Source organism: Haliotis asinina, chromosome 2, assembly GCF_037392515.1.
Source record: "Haliotis asinina isolate JCU_RB_2024 chromosome 2, JCU_Hal_asi_v2, whole genome shotgun sequence".
In the NCBI taxonomy this organism is placed as follows: Eukaryota; Metazoa; Mollusca; class Gastropoda; order Lepetellida; family Haliotidae; genus Haliotis; species Haliotis asinina.
Genome location: NC_090281.1, coordinates 20,124,371 through 20,146,677, shown reverse-complemented (window position 1 = coordinate 20,146,677; position 22,307 = coordinate 20,124,371). Strand labels below are relative to the sequence as shown.

At 37.3% G+C, this 22,307-nt stretch overlaps 1 protein-coding gene across 1 annotated transcript in view; it reads right to left on the bottom strand.

The window, feature by feature from the left end:
• The window catches only part of LOC137273373 (potassium channel subfamily T member 2-like), a 155,815-nt gene that overhangs the window by 104,172 nt on the left and 29,336 nt on the right, over positions 1 to 22,307 (bottom strand). The window contains exons 2-4 of the mRNA XM_067805994.1: positions 14,040 to 14,119; positions 9,572 to 9,668; positions 3,169 to 3,252 (exon numbers count right to left, since the gene is read on the bottom strand). Coding sequence (XP_067662095.1) covers positions 3,169 to 3,252; positions 9,572 to 9,668; positions 14,040 to 14,119 — 261 coding nt within the window. The remainder of the gene's footprint in view (positions 1 to 3,168; positions 3,253 to 9,571; positions 9,669 to 14,039; positions 14,120 to 22,307) is intronic.

Here is a 22,307-nt window from a genome sequence, read left to right as displayed (position 1 = left end):
TTTATGTTGCTTTTAGCAAAATTAAAGCAGTGTCATGGTGGGATAAACACCTGAAGTTGGGTTTACACATTGTGCCTATGTGGGGTACTGAACCTGGGTCTTCAGCATAATGAGTGAAGACTTAAAACACCTGACTATCCCACTGCACCTGAAGTGATCATATCATGGAATGACAAAGTGATCAGTTTGCTTTAGGTGATTAATTTTTTTTCAAATGGAAGATAAAAAAAAACATTCGACCACTTAATGATATGTAAAACCCACATCTGTGCATAACAACTTAGGGGCATCTTTCCTCATGTCTGTCCTGATTATGTAGGTTTTAAATGTGATAAAAACTCTGGGGAAGTATCTATTCAATTATTAACCTGACTCTTGCACTTCAAAATACTTTAACATGATGTGAATACTGATAATAATGGCAGGAGTCCGATTCCCAGCTTAGGGAATTACAAGAATTGTTGATGAGAAGATAGCATCCACAGGATCTTTGCATACAAAATCCCTTGGATTCTGTAACATCCCTGATTATAGGGATATAGAGATAAAACCTGCTTCATGGGACATCAGTCATGGTGTCAGAGGAAGATAAACAAGTGTCATTAACACATACTCTTAACTATATACCGGCAAAAACATATCTGTTGAAAGTATTTGGTTGCACTCCAGACAGATCAAAAGACTCACAACAGTCCACTTTCAAGATTTCTGAAAGAACATCGGAAAGAGTGAGTAAATGAGCATGGTTTTACAATCTTTTCAGCAATATTCCAACAATATCATGACACCAGAAATGGGTTTCACACATTGTACCCATTGGGGATTCAAACCTGGGTCTTTGCCATGGCAAGCGAATGCTTTAACCAAAAGGCTACCCCACTGTCCCTTATCTGAAAGAAATTATGTCCAAATATGGTACTTTCATTATCAATTCAACATCTTTCTATCCTTTCAGTAAGTATTGTTATGCATACTGGTCTAAGGGTCTTGACATATCTAGGAAATAACTTCATTATGTTACTGTGGTTATGGATGTATGAGCAGGAAGGTGTTTCGCATTTTTGTGCATATCTGCTGAAAAATTAACACCAACAATTCTAATCGTTTTAATGTCTGATATTTTAAATGAAGGGCCTTCTCTAGTTACTTCTGCTTTCAGCTGGTAAATCCATCGGCTGAATAATACCTGATTCCTGGGGATAAACTATACCAGTATGGTGCACAAGTACCAGTATGGTGCATACTGTCTTAAATCTCCATATCAAAGTGAACAAGGTTCTTGCTCTTTACAAATTCATTCATTATGTCAGCCTTTGATGAAGTTGTCTAAACACAGAAACCGTGTTGAATTGTTGGTGTTAGTATAGGTCAGTGAGTGATTGAGTGAGTTGCACGCCACACTCAGAAATATTCCAATTATATGTCAGAGACCTGTAAATAATCGAGTCTGGACCAGACAATCCAATGATCAACAGCACGAGCATCCATCTACGCATTTGGAAACTAATGACCTGTATCAACCAAGTCAGTGAGTCTGACCACCCTATTGCCTTTTACAACAAGCATGGGTTACTGAAGATCAATTCTAACCCAGATCTTCAGGAGCAGATAGTGATGCCTAGTTCAATCCAACTATTGAGCACTGCGCTTGACCATTGCAAATGACAACACATTGAATGGGGGCATGGTGGGCGAGCTGGCTAAGGCACCAGGCTAGTGATCCAGCGAGGTTTCGGTTTCGGGATCGAGCCCACCTGTGACCGGGTGTAAAAAACCTTGGAGTCAACTTTGTGTGCAGACTCTTTCAGTGTTGTCACAACCCCTAGTGTACAGTACACAATCCTGTGCACTTAAAAGAACCCACGAATCCGTTGGTATATGACCAGATGGTGGCCACATGAACATGTGCATACACCTAGTTGCGGGTACAGCAACTTGCAGTAAACTTGGACAAAGTGCTGTGACTATATGTCCCAGTCCACCCAGCTGTCAAATGGGTACCTCGTTAGGATGAGAGAGCCACAATAAACTCGGTGCACCTAGTGGCAGCAAGAGTTGTATACTCCCCAGGGAGTTGAGATTGAAATACGATGTGCTGTTGAGATTGACATCCTGTGATCGAGGGAAAAATACCTAGCGCCTAGAGAAACTGCCTTGCAGTTTGATTTGTGCACTATACAAGAACACTTATAATAATATAATAATAATAATAACGTCCATTATGTAATTTCTAGTGTTACCATTATAAATGTATCAAAACAGCTGCTCAACAAGCATTGTCACTAAGGTGACATAACTCCCAACCACAAATTATCAAATCACACTTTGTGCAAAGTGTTGCAGTGACCTTGAAAATGATGTGAAGGTTGCCCTACACCATCTGCAGATGAAGATTGGTGTCAAATATGAAGAAAATCCAGCGACCAGTTCATGAGGCATCTCACTGACAAGAGTAAAACGGTATAGTCCCCTTGTGACCTTGAAATATAGGTCACCAAACCTAACCACCACCTTTCTCATACTGTGATGAACCTAGGTACCAAATATGAAAAGAATGTAGGCAAACGTTCTTTACTTATTCCATATCGTACGGATGGACATACACACTGACAGAGCCTAATACTATATCCTATATCCCCGCTTCGTGCAGTGGGGATTAATAAACTGTGATCTAAAAAGAGAGGCGTTTTATATGAAAGCTGGTGTTTCCACTTTTTAAAATCATGCCGTCATGTTAACAGACATATTACAAAAATCATAAACTTTAACTAATGTGAACAAAGACCACTCACACATTTTAATTTAAGTCACTGTCATGATAATACCAATATTTATAGTAGTTAGTCTAAGTTAAAACTGCTTTTAAATATCATTAACATTATATCACCAAACGTCTGCTTGATGTTGGGAGGTCTGCAATACTTACTGGTTTGGAGAATCCTGCAAGTATGGGTTAGTGCTGACCAAATTAGATCCATAATCAAGGCAAACTGTCATTTAATCCAACAACCATAGGCTCCTGGAGGCCCTAAGGGACCCAACTATTAAACGGATGGCACAGTGTAGAGCCCCTGAACCTTGATTAGTTTGGAACAGTTTGGATGGAACTTGCTGCTTTTGTTGCTGAGGTTGAGACCCAGGGAGCTGCAGTCAGAGAGTGACACTTACCAGCAGATCTCTTGTTCTTTATGGAAGTCATCAGGGTCCATTCTTTGGTGCACGTCTGTCCCATTTTGGCAATCTGATACATTTCTGGAAAACCAAAAAACTGTTTCAGAAGTCAAAGAACATTTGATGGGAAGTACATGACAACCTCATTAAACTAAAATGCCAAAACAATATGTCAAAAGCTGGTTGTTTCCAGCAACTTTACAATACGACAATCAATGTCAAGCCTTCTCAGTTTGTGTTCAAATGGTTATGGGAAACTCAAAGGGATCACTGATATTAGTACATGATTACACACATTTCGACTAAATTATACAGCTTGTTGCAGGAACCAAACAAAAGTTCATTATCCCTGTCAGGCCATTATAAGCATGTCCAAATCCATTACAAATGTAGTTTACTCAATATGGATTTCAGTTGGCATTGTGACAAAGAAATGTCAACAGACTTTGCTTCAACTCCATCTGATTTTTACATATGAACTATCCATAATTCAAAGGCATAAGTACATAAATTAATGATTGACAGTTATAATTCATCACACAATCCATATGCATGTGTATAAATTTGTACATGCCATCTGCCACGTTTATACTGTCTTGTGGCCTTAACCTTCAAACCTCTATCAGTTGACTCAATCATCTTATAGAATCTATCTCAAGAACGACCAATGAGCTCAATAAAACAAATTTTCAGTATGTCAGATGTTCCACCAGAGAATGTCGTCCTTCATTTATTCATGTCTGGGATTTGACAATCATAATTACAAATCTCAAGTTAGATTTCCAGACTGGAAGTAAGTAATTATTTATCAACACAGCATCTCAGTGTATCATATATTAATGTTTGTCATTTAGATCAGGTTTCAGTGCAGAAAGTTGTCATCACCAATCCTTAGATGCCTCTTAGAAAATGGAAAATTGTAGCCCATTGTCACACATATAAACCATTAGATACAAACTCAGACTGTCCTAATAAGATAGCAACAAGTCTGTTATTCACCCAATTGCACATAAAAAGATACAATATAATAAATATACATCAGTTTCACACATTCAGCTATTTAATGTGCCCTTGTACATCAGACATGCAAACATTCAGAAACAAAACATTCAGAAACAAACTGAGGCATGTCCAAATAAGATAAAAATGTGTTGGTTATTCACCCAATACCACATAAAAAGACAAAATATCTTAAATATACATCAATTTCACACATTCATCTATTTAATGTGCTGATGTACATCACACATGTAAACATTCAGAAACAAACTCAGACATGTCCTAATAAGATATTGTTAATGTGTCTGTCATTCACCCAGTAGCACATAAAAAGACAAAATATCTTAAATATATATCAATTTCACTCATTCATCTATTTAATGTGCCCAAATCATCATCAACCAGAAAGACCAAGCACTCAACTAAAAGGCTGATGACTAGCACTTCCAGAGGCCATGAAAGGCGTCAGAATGACAAGATTAATGTCAAGTGTGAGAACTTTACTTGACCCCAAGCTCACCTGTACCAGGTATATTATTAATTAACTACTGAAGCCTTATCAAACTCTCGAACACCTGAGGATGGAAACAGAAGAGGCTTCAGTTCTAAACAAGCAAGCAATTTCGCAGCCTGAAAGTCAGGATTGGATTGAACTATGCCTCCACAAAAATCCATCAGATTGGCTTTCTGGATCAAGTGGTCAGGTACACTGACTTGGTAGTTTCAGTTGTGTATTCAATGCTCATGATGTCAATCACTGGATTGCCTAGTAAGATTCAACTATATACTGTCTGTCATATAGATGAAATACCACTGAGCAAACAACAAGAGAAAATATAACAAACTTCACCCATGATTGCAGGACTGTAAAACAACATCATTGTTTAGAGTCAAGCATCACAAGCATCACATACTGATTCTAACAGTAATTATAATGATCTTACATATCTGTGTATTTCAGCAAGTGTTTTGTCCACTGGATTTGAAATAAACTGGATTTGGTTTATGATGTAGCATGCAATATTTTGGTTTCTGTCAGTTATACATAATGTTGCCTTCATTGGCCAATGAAACCAGATATTATTTCTGATTCACGTCTTTTAGGTCCATGCAAAATTTAGTCCATGGGCTAAAAGTTATGAGTTTAAATTTGGATTTAATTCTTAGGTGTTTAGAGTGGCATCCCTTTCCAAACACATGGCAAACCTTGACGCTTTAAACTTTAGCAATGCTGTGCAAGGTTATTACATTTATAGAAAACTTTAAGACACATGTTGCAGGGCAGCTATTTCAGATAGAAATTTGTAAACCCAAAAGATATGCATACAGTTGAGGTAAAATTGAACAACGTGATCATTGCACATTCCACGTGGGCAAAGCCATGTATGTAATTACTTTACAAAAATGGGTGGGGTAATTCAAGGGCATGTATATGACGCTTGGTCCAGACAGTCACAGCTGCCACATGAAGGATTAGATATTCGCACATCATTTGTCTTTATTGGATCTAAAAACAATGTTTTGACATTATCTCATTTATCTGTTGATAGTCTGAAGTTGACTAATCATTTTATAATCATATGATCATGTCAAGGAAGTCCTTCACTCTTACTCAGAAACTTGACATTGTAAAACAGGTTCAGACTGAATTTTGAAGTAATCTTAGTCCTGCATCACATCAACTGAACACTAATCATAAAAAATCTCAGATGACGGCTAAGATGTGAGAATGAACTGTTGAAAATGGATGGAAAACTTGATAAGAGAAGGGCGGGAAAGCTTGGCAAAGACCCGCAGTGCTTGATCTAAGAGAGTCTTTGTACTGTTGGTTCAAGGATGAATGATTGAAAGGCATATTGTATACATTCTTAAAGTAAAAGCTATTGCCTTTACACATGAGATGGGAATTTCAGATGATGTGCTGAAATGCAATGATCACAGGATCTTTCGAATTTGTCAAGAACCTTCCATTGCTTCACACAAAATATTGCTCCATGGTCAACAGAATAGGCTTCATCCAAAAATTATCAAATTTATAACACAAGACCATTTACACAGTTCAGAGCAACTCACTCTTGGATTGTCCAATAGCGTCATCTTCAACATGGACAAAACCCTATGCTATGTGGACATGACTGGTATTATAACTCCTGACTTCACAAGAAACAAGAATGTGGACGCAGTACTGGCAGGGAACAAGAAGAGTGAGTGAGTGAGTGAGTTTAGTTTAACGCCGCACTCAGCAATATTCCTGGGCAATATGGCACCAGTCTGTAGATAATCGAGTCTGGACAAGACAATCCAGTGATCAACAACAGGGGCATCGATCTGCGCAATTGGGAACTGATGACATGTTGTCAACCAAGTCAGCCAGCCTGACCACCCGATCCCGTTAGTCACCTCTTATGACAAGCATAGTCGCCTTTTATGGCAAGCATGGGTTGCTGAAGGCCTATTCTACCCCATGACCTTGACAGGTCGGAACAAGAGGAACCAGTTTACAGTTGTGCAGTGCATATGGCAAGTGTTAAAAGCCACGGTCATCTTAATAGGTTTGATAAACATTCTAAAGTGTGAGATTCCTAACATTATTTGTTTGTATGTGTCAGAGGGCGGTTCTATGACCGAGCGGCTCATGTTTAACTGGATAGAAAGTATGCTTAAATCACTAGGTAACTATTTTGCAACTACAGGGGAAGCTGTCAAAACCAGCAGCTGTCCAAACCGGCAAGTTGTCATTCACTGACATAAAATCTGAGTCTCAGCTGTGACTTGTCATTCAAATGCTCTACAATCCAGCACCTGGCAACCTCAAAATGCCTGAATGTGTGTTTATACAGTAATCAGCACTGTATAATACAATGTGCGGCAGAAGTCAGAGAAATATGGATTGTCACCTTTGTTGAAACTACATGGTTGTGGACAAAGATAAGTTAATCTTAGTTCAGTATAGGTATACTTGAACATGTAATTAGTGAGTTGAGTCAGTGTGTGCAATAATTCAGAGAGCTACATGATACAACAATGTATATGAGAATGATTAACTGGGTCAGCCCTAGATGTAGGTAACCACGTCAGCTCTACAATCCGGCACACTGTCAAAATCAGATTATTTCTTCAGTCCCAATGAGTGCCGGTGTAGACAGCTTCCACTGTACTTTATCACTCTTGCTCATAAATAGCCATAAAAGCTATAACACTGAAATCGTGGTCAAAGCTCAGAAATCCCTCATTGTGTCCACAAACATTATTCTGCTGAAGACTATACTGTCTTAATATCTCTGAAGGTGGGAATGGCCACTTCAAAGCAAAACTTCACAGAGAATGGCAAGACTGATTTGTCAATGGAGAAGAGGAATATGCTCCCGCCGGAAGAGAAGAAGGCCTTCCCACCAGGAAACCATTGAGATGGGATCAAAAGCAGTCGAACCCATTTTGTTTTGTGTGGTGCTGCCAAAAATTGAAATAAAGTTCCAGCAGGTCATCTGAATAGCAGATTGGACTCATTCCAGCTCACCATACACACTACACCTCAGCTGACTAACTTGCCATAATTCTATCCCCAGAGTTTGTTATATTCAGATGTTGCCTCAATGAATTTGGACTCATCCCAGCTCAAGTTTACATGCTACATGTTAGCTGACTTAACTCACCAGTAAAGCTGACAAACTCTAATTCTATCCCCAGATGTTACCTCAATGAGTTGAGCTAATATCACCACATAGACTGGGTCCTGTTTCTCAAAGCTCTCACGTACAAGCCTATGATCTTGTAACTTCTCTCATAGCATTTGTACTCCCTATGTTACTGTATAGGAGGTATGAATGCTACAAGAAATGTTACAAGATCTTAGTCTTATGAGGACTTTGTGAAAAGGGGCCCTGCTCCACAATTACATCACAGTGTGCCAGGCAAGTCATGTAGGTCTAACACAATGACCACTACCATGCTGGAAAAACAAGATCACTGTCAGTCACACTGTGTCCCGACACAAGCGACAACCTTGCAGAAGACATTACAGGAATGTGGTAGCCACAATCACTCTCACAAAAAATGCATCCAAATTAAACAATTACTGATATGGAATACTGAAAACGTCTCCAGAGACAAACATTTACCAATACTGTGTCATAATTCCTCTGTCCACTGACTGAGGAGAGCATATTCTTGGCACCATTACTTCATTCTGTTGACTTAAGCTTCATATTTCAATGCATTAACAACTGCTTCACACTGACCAGGAATATTTTGTTTAGTAATTCCAATGAAATGGAACTTCTGAAGTGAAATACACTGATGTCAAACATGGCATGCTGACAAGAATCACCATGTGTCATCCATGGTTTGAAACTTGCCACAGTTTGAGAAAACAAGTCATTTCCAAATAACTTGAAAGGGATGTTTAATTTGACCACAGAAATTTTCCTGAGTCAGAATCTATGGGAACATTCAGAAATGACAACACTGATGCTATTGACACAGCAAATGGTTACAAACTGCAGTAATTTTACAAATCAGCTAACTTGGACACTGATTGTTGTTTTGTAATTAATAGTACAGGTTGTTGTTTTGTCATTAATAGTACTGTTTTTTTGTTGTGCAATTAATAGCATTGGCTTTTGTGGTGTAATTAATAGTACTGGTTTTTGTTTTGTAATTAATAGTAAAGAATGCTATGATCACAAGTGTTAGATCAGCTTGGTACACTGCTAATTGAAGCAATCAATTTGTAAATTGAAAAATCTTTATAAAACAACATTTACTGACTCGTACGACAGATAAACTTCAGCAATATAAAAGAATCAAAATATAGGTTTCACAAACAAACCATCATATAATTTATTCATTTTATGTACGTACATAAATTAGGATTTTATCAGTCTGATATTTTTCATATTTGCTGAACACTTGGGATGACATCGATGTCAGCCTTGACTCAAGGGAAGACAACTCTCTAGACTCTGATACTGATAATCATATTAAAAAATCAGTGATTTGTATTCAATTAAATTTGATCCACACAAAAAATCAATAATAATGATATCATTTTCTTGATAACTGTGTCAACATGTAAAGTAAAACGTCACATCTATTGCAATACAGAAGTTGTGTATCCAAAAAAGTTGTTCCTCTTCATCAAAAACACTGTCCCACACCATTCTCTCTCTCCATCAGCATAGCACACAAAACTCCTCTCGTTCTGGATGTTTTAGGTCTTGAGTGAGCCATTAAGAATCTTGTGACACTTGTGTGAAACTGCTGTGATTGTTTCTGTGCCATAAATGTGATTTACAGGATGAAAATTACTGAAAGGGCTTTACATTTGATACATTTTCATATGATTTTGAAGAAGTGGAGATCCACTGAGCGAGTTCTACAAAAATGTAGAGCGGACACTTACTGTGATGACGTCTTGCCCTTGTCCATATAGACTCTCACAACATACAGGATGCATGTCAGCAGTTTGATCAGCAAGTTGAAGATACGGATACGTAAACCTGCAACACGGAGATCAGCAAGTTTAAAGATACGGATACGTAAACCTGCAACATGGAAACAGAGATGAGGGAGAGGGTGGTGGTGGTTTCATCCAGTTTGTTCCGCAATGAAACACAACAACAAGAAAATTCTCACCAGGAACACTGAATTGCAACTGCAGGAAAGATACTACAGCTGTTAATTAAGTAAATCCGAGCTGAATTTATTGGATTGCTATCTGTGTGAGTGGTTTTGCAATGTGTTTTGATTCCCAACATTACAGACAAAGGAGGGCAGTAAGCCATTATTCCATTAGGGATTTTTCCAATGATAAAAATTCAAAGTGTAGTTTCACACATCCAGGAATTAATTTAGAAATGCATTTAGGAACAGAATCCACGATTAGTAAAACATAATGTCAGCTTCACTTCCTGGTTGTCTGCTGTATACTGTCATGTTTATCTTACAGGGACACATGATTTGTAGCCATGCTTGTGGAGAGAAACACTTCACCATCTGGAAACCCCTAGTAAATTGCTCAAATATATATATATCAAAATGATTTGCAGTTATGTCAGGTGACAGATCACTTACATTATTGAGAGTAGTCCTTGCTATATGACCTCACTTGAAACTTCAAATCAGATTGGGATGCAAGTTTTTTTAAATGGTTCAAGGTGATCACGATCCTTGCATTTCTATTAGAATTATTCTGTTTCAAAAAGAAATATATGTTTCTCTTACAGCACACGTGGTACAAAATTAAATCAAACACTCTAAAATAAACAGACAACCTCACTGTTCATTGACAACACAAAATATTTTCGATATTTAAACCTTGGTATTCAAAACCAAAACCTTGGTATTCAAAACTTCTTTGAGAAGTAAACAAAATCGTAACAACTGTGTCAACAAGTGATAGTGACAGGGATGGGTCATGCACCATGAAGCCGACAGTATTTGTCAGAGGCAACCACACTGATCATACGATCATACAGTGAACCTCAAAGGCTTGATTCTTCAACAGGCAACAACCTACATAGAAGGAAACTGAAAGAATTTCCAGTTCAGTTCAGCCCAACAAGATTACATGGTAAATGAAACAATGTACCAGATAAGAGCAAATGTTTTTTAGCACCATTAGAAAACAAGTCATCAGAAGATGGCATATCCCCCCGGTCCCCACATATTTGAAAGGACAAATCATCTGAAGGTTACTTGATGTTTTTTGGACTAAGTTTGAATCGTTTCCATGGAAATCATGAAAAATATAAATGCCATATATCTGTAAACAGCAAAAAGCACCACTTCAAGATCTGCCTCATATATTGATATATCTACCAAGTTTTGGAGAAAAATATTGAATGGTTTTTGAGTTTTGCTCCGGAAACGAAGCCCACCCCACCATTAGACTAACACCAAAATGTTCCATGGAAAAACAAAAAAAACCATAAAAATGCCAAAAATCTGCAAACAGAGAAAGGCAGAACCATACGTCCGCATTATCATATCTATCAATTTTGGTCTAAAAATATTAAACGATTTCTGAGTTATGCTCCGGAAACAAAGTGATTACAGATGGATGGATGGACGGACAAGGCATCAACTATATCCTCCCCGCTTTACATGCCAGGGGGATAAAAGCTCATTAATCTTGTCAAGCACTATGATTTTCCTCTACATAAGTGGTCATATCATTATCATTAATGGTTACAAGGAACTGTACCCCAGTTGTGTGGAATGCTGCTCACAACATTAACCATTGGTTTATCTGCTCGAGGTTTGATTGTATATGTTGGCTGTATCAATGACACAGCCGGTATATTGTCATCTTGGGTGGTTACTAGGAGCATTCAATCACTCCCTCATTCTAACACTGAACCAATCACTCATTTAACCACACATTCGACTAATGAGTCCATGAACCTCTCTTTCAACCACTGACTTATTCAACCATCCACTAGACCATCAATTCAATTTACCTCTTATTTACAGAGTGACTCAGTTTTGTCAACCATCCACCCACACCCCAACAGTTTAGTCAACCATCCACCCACACCCCAATATGTACAGTTCAGTCAACCATCCACCCACACCTCAATATGTACAGTTCAGTCAACCATCCACCCACACCCTCACATGAACATTTTCAGAGCTGTGACATCTGACCTGTCAAAATGGACAAATTAAAGGTAAAAAAGCAAGGTTAATCAATGTTTATTAAAACAACACCAGTTAAGTGCTTCCTAAATGGACATCTGCTAAGTACTTCCTAAACGGGCACTGTCATTTATTACAGAACAGTGTGTCATTATTCATAACATCATAACAGAACCATGTGACATCATTCATAACATCATAACAGAACCATGTGACATCATTCATAACATCATAACAGAACCATGTGACATCACTCATAACATCATAACAGAACCATGTGACATCATTCATAACATCATCACAGAACCATGTGGCATAATTCATAACATCATCAGAGATCCGTGTGACATCATTCATAACATCATCAGAGAACCATATGACATCTTCCATAACATTATTACAGAGCCATATTACATTATTGATGACATCACAGAACCATATGACATCATTCTTAACATCACAGAACTGTGTGACATCATTCATTACATGATTAAAGAACCTTGTGACATCAGTGATGACATCACAAAACCGTGTGACAACATTCAGAACATCACTGAACTGTATGACATCATTGATGACATTATCACAAAACCATGTGACATCATTTATGACATCATTCATTACTTCATTATAGAGCCGTGTGACATCATTCATAACATCATCAGAGAAACATAATTATGATATTATTCATAACATGATTGCATAATGTCAGTTCAGTTAGAGAGAGAGTTTACCAGAGAGTGACTGTCAAAATGCAAAATCACTATCATCTTGTTTTCAGATTTGCGATGCCACTGGGTAATTTATAAATTTCAGGAAGTTTCAATATTTGAAATCCGATTGAATATCCAATCAAATATGGAAAAAAATTCGGCCAAGTGAAAAAATAATATTGTTTATTTCCTAATCTAATGGGTTGAGTCATTTTTTGTAAATATCATAAAAATTCCAACAACAGGAAATGGTTGGCATCGTTGCAGGAATTCCTTCTGAGCATGCTCCATATGTCATTACTGCTACAAAAAAACAACAGTATTTGTATGTCTCATAAAAATACAATGCTTTTATTTCGAAAAACCAATTTCAGGCACACAGTTGATGTGGATGAAATGGCATTTTGTCATAATTACAACGAAAGCAATCTTCAGTTCGGATCAAAATATCAAATGTCACAATAAAATATGCACACCCATGAGATTTATTAAGGAGAATGCAATCATGTCACAGGCTTCTCATTTGTAGCGTTGTCACTGAGAAACTGCACGATTCGTACGATCACTGCCCCTTAGCAGCAGCAGCAGCAGAGTAGAAACAAATGGAAATACCTGGATACAGAGACCATCACACATTCATCTTATGTCCGACATTCATCAGGGAAATATAGTTACAACAAAGTTTTATCGCTGAAAACCTATTTTAGAGTGGAACCTGTCAAAACCAGCATCTGTCCAAACCAGCAAGTTGTCAACACTAGAATAAAATCTCAGTCTCATCGGTACATTTATCACAAGCTCTATAATCCGACACATTGTCTGAACAAGATTATTTCTTCAGTCCCAGTGAATGCCGGTTTAGAGAGCTTCCACTGTAGTATTTCTTCTTAAATGTCAGAGATGAATGACAAATGTAGTAATCATTACCTAATTTGTTACATCTCATATTTATTGCACATCCGTAGTTTCAGTGATATTTAATGTTTAATATAGATGCCCACACCTTAGGAAATTACAGCCATTACCCTCCTGCTGAAGCAGAGGTCCTCTATACACTCCTGTTGATGCCTATACACCCCGGCTGAAGCCTATATATTCCTGCTGAAGCCCCAGTACAATCCTGCTGAAGCATACACAATCCTGCTGAGCCCTAAACTCTCCTGCTGAACCCCATATATTCCTACTGAAGCCACTGTAACCCTCTTGAAGCCCATGTTCCTGCTGAAGTCAATGTACTATCTTGCTGAAGCCCACATATTCCTGCTGAAGCCTGTGCAGTCCTGCTGAAGCACATATAATCTTGATGCTCTCAATATGCCAGTGATAAAGCCTTTATACTCCTATTACAACCTATGCTTTCTTGCTGAAGCTCAGACACATCTGCTGATAAAGCCTTTACACTCCTGTTACAACCTATGCTTTCTTGCTGAAGCTCAGACACATCTGCTGATGTTATGTGATGCTAAAACCAATACTCTCCCACATCAGCCAGCAGACTAGTGTCAAAGTCATACTTACTGGATCTCTGGTTCTTGATGAAGTAAAGTTGCAGCCTCTCCTTGAAGGACTTCTCATTTGTGAAGAATTCAACCAGAACTCTGAAAAAATAACAAGGTTTATTCAGACAATAATCAACAAAATCTGAGGGCAAAGGATACCTGTACCATATTCAGAAGGATGACAACATCCGTAAGAAAAAAGGTCAGGTTGCCAAAGATGTTTCATGCAGCAGTTTGCAACATTCCACCTTTACCTGAATCACACCATGTCATGTTGTCAGACTGCACAATGAGTCAGCCTTGTGTCATTATGACAATATATACAGTTTATGCATGTACTATTCATACACATGACCATATTCTTTACTAAAGAATTAGAGAGCATGTTACATCAGTGAGAGAGTGAAACTAGTTTTACACCGCCCTCAGCAATATTCCAGCTATAGGGTGCTGTAAATAACCAAGTCTGGACCCGACAATCCAGTGATCAACAGCATGAGCACTGATCTGCATTATTGGGAACTGATGACATGTGTCAAACAATCCCATTAGTTTGACCACCCAATCCCATCAGTCACCTCTTACAACAAGCACAGGTTACTGAAGGCCAGTTGTTCTAATCTGGACTTCAGGGGTAGTATGCTACGTCACCTTTATTGAAACAGTCCAGCAATGTTAGAACACAGGACACCAGAGACAAGCTTCACACTTTGTATTCATGAAAGGAATTTAACCTGCATCTTCAGAATGAAAATCAAGTGCTTTGACTTCAAGGCTAACCTATTGCAGTAGGATGTAGTAATAGTTTGAACAATATAAATAGAACACCACCAACAGAACTGTTTTCATAAAATTTTGCACAGAAACAACATCGAAAATATGCAACATTTCTATAACATCCTGATGTGTTTGATGATTCATACTTGACAAAATATCATATCCATTATTTATGTCTTATCACTGCATGCAGGATATAGTTGTGTACGACGTGCTAATGCAAGTGCTTCTCTCTCCAGAATGTTCAACCATTTGTTTCATCACACAATGTAATGGCCCTCTTTGGCATTTTGTAACAGCCATCATATTTCCGACAGCGCCAACAAATGATGGAATTAAAGCCCTCTCAGAAGACCACTTGATTCTCACTCAAGCACCTGCCAAGTGCAGGTAGGGCCATACCCTGATAATCTGATTCCATCATAAAAGGTTACTGAGGCCACTAGACACCCACAGTTGAAATGGCACATTACTTTAATCAGCAACAGCAAGTTGGACAGACTGCCAGGAACACCTTTTGACCATTTCAGTGCAAATGGTCATGCTTCCTGAATTCAGGAAACACACCAGCTCATTTTCAACTCCTGAACGCATAATTGATTGTTGATACATTGTCCATCACACTGATGCCTCAACAGGCTGAAGGGGAGGTAACTGCCGTGATGACACAGACACCCTTGGGAGATGAATGTTATCAACGGTAAACAAATACGATTGGATCGGATCTCACGTGCGGTCAGGTAATTCAGTATGGGTATTCTATTAATGGACAATGTGCACTCTAGCATTTTTTAAGGCTGTTGCATCAGAATCAAGTAAAAAGTCCTTCCAAATGCTTTTTCAAATACACTCATCATGGTTTTTTACACAGGCTTTGAAATAAGAGAGTTATGGTGACTCACAATACTTATTTGGGGGAGTCATTTTCAGTATTTTTAGCAAAATACTTACTTGCATACATCAAAGAGCAAGAGTTTTGCAAAGGTTTTGTTGTTTTGTGTTGCATTGCCATTTAAATGTTAGTTAATAAATAATATATTTTGCTCTGTTCATTTCAGTCACAAAATGCATGTGATTTATTCACTGTAGCATACAGTTATTAACATGATATGAAATAAATGCATAAATTAAAGAAGACCACATAAAAACTATCATTATTTGCTTATCAAATCGACTGGATTGAAGGTCACTCATAAAGCTTGCACCAGCTTGACCCGCATGTAAATCATAATTGTACTACAATCTCTCTGGAATTGTATATAATTAGAGGAAGTCAAGTAAAATAAATTGTAGCAATGAAACAAACAGAGAAAGCTATCTCCAAGCTTCCTGAGCTTCCTGAGTCAGTCAGTCAGTCAGTCAGTAAGTGAGTCAGTGAGTCAGTGAGTGAATCAGTGAGTGAGTCAGTGAGTGTAGTTTTTGCCACAGTCAGCAATGTTCCAGCCAAAAGGCAGCTGTCTACAAATAATTGAGTCTGGACCAGACAATCCAGTGACTTGGTTAACTCATGTCATTATATCCCAAATGCACAGATTGATGCTGTTGATCACTGTATTATTATCATTATTTTTGTCTGGTCCAGACTCCATTATTTACAGACTGCACCATATAGTTGAGCGCAGCGTAAAACTAACCTCACACACTCACATACTTTGTCATTTCCATTCTGACCAAGAAATCAGCCATGCTGATATGGCCCCTTCTCTAACTTGGAAAAGAAGTTAGAAGTCTTGAAACATCTTCACCTCTTGCCGCCTCCAGCAAGGGTTTGTCTTTGGTGGATGAAGAGTGGTATTGATTTGAAGAAAAAGATCTGATTTTAATGAGATTGGACATTACAAGATTACATGGTTGAAAAGATGTTGGAGTTATTTTATCACAGAAGTTTGATACTACAACGGTATTGGCATCAAACTATTCCAAATGAAGCTAAGCCTTTCAAAAATCTTCTCTTGGATTAAGCTTCACAAACTGTTTTATCAAAGAATATTAGAACTAGCCACTGTACAATATGTTCAAATGTGATGTAAACATTTTACAAGTTCCCACTCGGAGTATTTTAATCATTAGTCTAACAAACACATTGATATTTATTCCAGAGAGACAGTCAGTAAATAGTATTTTCCTGCCAAATCTTTTAGTGGAGACTTGGTGTTATCACTGATTGTCAGTGACTGTTTAATATTATTTTCAAACAATACTTAAATTATGTTTTATTTTTACATCATTAAGTTCTCTATGTATTTGAAAGTTCTGTGAATGTTTATAAATGAATTATGTTTTCATAAATTTCAGTGTACCCTACAACATAGATTTGTCTGCAATCTTCAAGCTCCATATAGAGAATGGTGTCACCTACTGTAGATTACTTGGATTTATTCACACCCTATACCTAACACACTGGTGTGTGGAGCTTAATGACTTAAATCATTGTAAATCATACATACGATAGTGACTTAAGTTTGCGACCATGATCTGGTTTAAGGGAAAAAACAATTTGATTTTCTTCTCTGTCCTAGGTATGTGATGATGCATTTTCTAATTTACTTTTGGAATAAATTTACCAACACACCCTTTGGCCTTGTTTATGTTCACACAACATCTTCTTTATCAGTTAATACCAGCATCTTGGTCTACTGTTTCAGAATGTGGGCAGGCAGATACTGAAATGTCCTACCAAGGTCAATCCAAGTTAAGTCTTAACATCAGCTTCTTCTCAATGAGTGGGTAGCAATGGTTTCCAGTAAAGACAACATACTGTCAACTCTGGTTACACTGCCAACCATATAGTATTTCAAACCACAAGTCCTTTGAAGCCTACGATTTCCTTTTGCTCAGGAAGATAATGTGTAAGTGTTCCAAACACATGCATACTATCATTGACAAAAAACAGACCACCTACTGACTCATAATTAATTCTTCTTTTTCATGGACTGGTCTAACAACAGACAAAAACATATTCTTCATGATATTTAATTATCCACCAGTCAGTTTCCAAATGAGAAAAGCAAGATAGTAATTGATTAAGGCAGGAAGTCACGGTCTGGTCAATAGAAACATACTGATTAGTCAAAGTCCAAAAAGGAAAACTATGTAGGATGTCTTGTTAGGGAATGCGTGATTTGTATCTCCAAAATTCGATAAGACTGTGACAGTTCCTATAAAATCAGGAAAAGTTCAGGTGAAATGGGTTTTAACGGTGCTTTCGATATTATTTTAGTCACAGCAATGCACACGTGATTGCAGGGGCTCATTCTAATCCAGACTAAATCCATTCCAAGGACTGCCTCTGAGAAATGTTGCCATACTGCCATTTAACATGGACACCATACTCAGACACATTACAGACTCCAAGCTGATCAATCTTGTCTCTTCCCATTAATGTCTAGCACCAGGCATATCAACAACAAGCAACATCTAGTAATGATTTTGTACGATGTGGCAGTCAGACTGACGCTCTATCCACTAGATCGTCATGAGACATGATCTCACTCCAGAAGTGCTTCAATCGGATCTTAGGTTTTGACTATGCATTAGGACTCTGCTCAGAGACAATGTGGCGTTATTTGTCAGGACAGATCTCTGCTCTTGTCAGTGTTCAAACAATAGCGCTTGGATGAGATCAAATGTAAATATTGTCTGTGTTGCCACAGCTCATACAGTGAGTTGAGATCAGTCAACCTGACATTGCATTTTGTGTGACATAGAATGCCATGGTGTCACATAGGAGTTGCATTGTAGAATGTAGAATATTTTACCAAAATGCATCATATCAGAATTTTATGACAGAAAGTAATAATAACACATATCATGGCAGAATTGTCTTGTGGAATGGCATAACTAAAGATATCACATCAGAGACGTACTGTGGAATGGTATTATTAAACATATCATATCAGAATTTACTGTTTAATAGCATGATTAAAGATATGATAGCAGAATTGGACAGTGGAATGGCATAACTAAAGATATCACATCAGAGACGTACTGTGGAATGGTATTATTAAACATATCATATCAGAATTTACTGTTTAATAGCATGATTAAAGATATGATAGCAGAATTGGACAGTGGAATGGCATAACTAAAGATATCACATCAGAGACGTACTGTGGAATGGTATTATTAAACATATCATATCAGAATTTACTGTTTAATAGCATGATTAAAGATATGATAGCAGAATTGGACAGTGGAATGGCATAACTAAAGATATCACATCAGAGACGTACTGTGGAATGGTATTATTAAACATATCATATCAGAATTTACTGTTTAATAGCATGATTAAAGATATGATAGCAGAATTGGACAGTGGAATGGCATAACTAAAGATATCACATCAGAGACGTACTGTGGAATGGTATTATTAAACATATCATATCAGAATTTACTGTTTAATAGCATGATTAAAGATATGATAGCAGAATTGGACAGTGGAATGGCATAATTAAAGATATCATATCAGAATTTACTGTGGAATGGCATAACTAAAGATATCATATCAGAGATGTACTGTGGAATGGCATTATTAAACATATCATATCAGAATTTACTGTTTAATAGCATGATTAAAGATATGATAGCAGAATTGGACAGTGGAATGGCATAATTGAAGATATCATATCAGAATTTACTGTGGAATGGCATAACTAAAGATATCATATCAGAGATGTACTGTGGAATGGTATTATTAAACATATCATATCAGAATTTACTGTTTAATAGCATGATTAAAGATATGATAGCAGAATTGGACAGTGGAATGGCATAATTAAAGGTATCATATCAGAATTTCACTGTGGAATGGCATAATTTAAAATATCAACTCAGGACAGCCTGAAGACTGTTGTTATCAACTAGAGCTATCAGACAAGAGCTGTCCATGATGAACTAGAGTTATGCAGTAGAATTATTCATAATCTTGAAGTTGCAGGAAGTGGGTCATGTGAAAGTACACAGTGTGATTTTTCTTAAACCTGACTAGTGTGTGGAATGTGTCCTTGTAGACATGAAATGTCACCATAAAGGTCCTATTATACACTCTCAGTGGACATGTGAGGGCAGAGACCATATAACAGATCTATCATATGGTCTCTGGTGAGAGGAACTACAGGATGCTATATTTGGGATTACACTTTCTCAGTAAAGTACAAATTCAAGTACTTTGTTGAGTCCCATCCAACTTCAGAATCTGAACCACTTTGAGAGTCACACTCCAGCACAAGAAGTCAGTGCTCTAACACACTCAGCCGTTATGGCTTCTAGACAATCAAAATTGGAGAACTGGTAGCCAAGATCACATATTTTCTGTCCCCCTCTGACAAGTGTACAATGGCTCCATGGCCAAAGGTGAATGGAACTGTATTAGCTACCAGACCTGAACATAATAAGACTGCAGGTGGCTGACAGCCTCTTATTATGCCATGTCACAAATTCTACCCTCCCATATCAAGCCAACTTTGAGATTCTTTCTTGTGTATAATGCACCCTATTTCAGAGAACATGGGTCTGAGCCGGATTTCTCATTGTACATGCATAGAATCTGTATTGACTTCTTATCACAAATTTCACATTTTTTAAGAACAAGTTAGCCATCTTGCCAGTTTTAGGTGAAATAATGTATTTTTTAACTGAGCATTATAATTATACTGAGCAAAATACTGTGTACTGAAAGAAATATTTTCCACAACACCACACACCCTACATGGATGCAGTTATTCATGCACATAACTCTGAAATTGTATGACAGCCTCATGGCCAATGTGCTCTTCCAAGTTATAAAAGAAATATATATATTTCAGCTGTATAGATTTGTGCAGCTTTATACTAATACACATATACAAAGAGAGGCATACACACATATATAACATATAAAAAGAAACATTTGTACTTTCGAGTGACTGAGTGAATGCGTTTTAGCAATAGTCCAGCCATATCATGGCAGGGACACCTGAAATGGACTTAACACATTGTACCCATGTAGGGAATCAAACCCAGGTTTTTGCACGACAAGCAAACGCTTTAACCACTAAACTACCTCACCTGTGACCCTTTGTACATTTGAATATTAGTTTATTGTGTGAACATCCCTGATTAGTATGTTCAATAGTTGGAGCGAAAACAGACATTTTGAAAGGCAGACTACCATAAACGTTCTCAATGGAATACTATTTCATATCTGTTGTTGTGGATTCGTTAGTGACTATTCATAGTTCAGGAAAATATATGTCAAACAATGTTACATGTGAAAAACATTAACTAGAATAAGCAGCAGTTACCTTTGCTATTTATTGAGGATCAATATATTCACTGAACTGTATATAGGCTTGATGTAAGATAGATGTGGGACAACAATGAACATTTTAGCATACCATGTCACAAATATATTGAATATACATAGAAATTGATGAAAATAATTAGTAATAAAATCCAGCATTGCAGCTGTCATAACAACAAGCCCAAGGGTGACAGGCCATTACTAAAAAGGAAACACAATAATGCTTTCCTACAACAAGCCACAAGACCTTTCAACAGTGGCAATATAACAATGTTGTCATGGTTACAAATAAATGACATATCGCAGATTGTTTGGATGTATGCACTGAATGCTCTTTTTCCATGACATGGTGAGAACATGTGTACTTAAATCCTACCATAAATATACCTTGGTTAAATACAGTGGAACTGAGAATGTTTAATCATTAACTGTTGTACTGTCATAATGTCAGCTGCTAAAGTTGCATTCTTTAGAACTGAATATGCATTAGTCTTTAATATATAATAAAAGAAGTTGGCTATCTTGGACATATTTTCAAATATTTTCATGAAATATCAAATTCAGTTTACAACTCAATAAAATATCCATTATCAGGGTGATTTTTTGTTTAGTATATTTGGAGGCATATACGGTGGATAAATATTTTTTAACAGATATTAACACAGAATCATGTCCTTGTTATAAGATGAGATAATTAAATTCCCAACCAGATCTATTTCTGAGACATTGAACAGAATGCTTTATTCCTATTGACAAAAACATTCTCAATTCCAAGGTATATAGAAAGAGTGCACACACTGTGAACAGGAAAGACAAACATTGTGAAGTTTTAGAAAAATGTCCTACATTAACTTAAAAGCAAGAAAAGATAACAAATATTACTCCAGTTAAAGAGCCTCGAGTATTGAACTGTGAGACAGAAGAGAGCCATGATGAAGACATGAGACCTTGTTGACAAACCTATCAAACCGCATTGATCTGAACATTGGAGATGCAAAGCCATTAAGCATCCTCTTGAAAACCTCTCTCAACATGTAGTGATAGCAATGAGATCAGAGACACATTGCAACAAGGCATGTCATAATATGCATGTTAGTTTCATCAGCTATTGCAGTCAATACAGGGGTTATCACACCCTTTTCTTGTGGATAAACTGTGCGAGAAGGAAAAATTGTTTCAGGGAAACTTCACCTATTATTCATTTGTCATAGAAGAAAAACATCCAAGCCA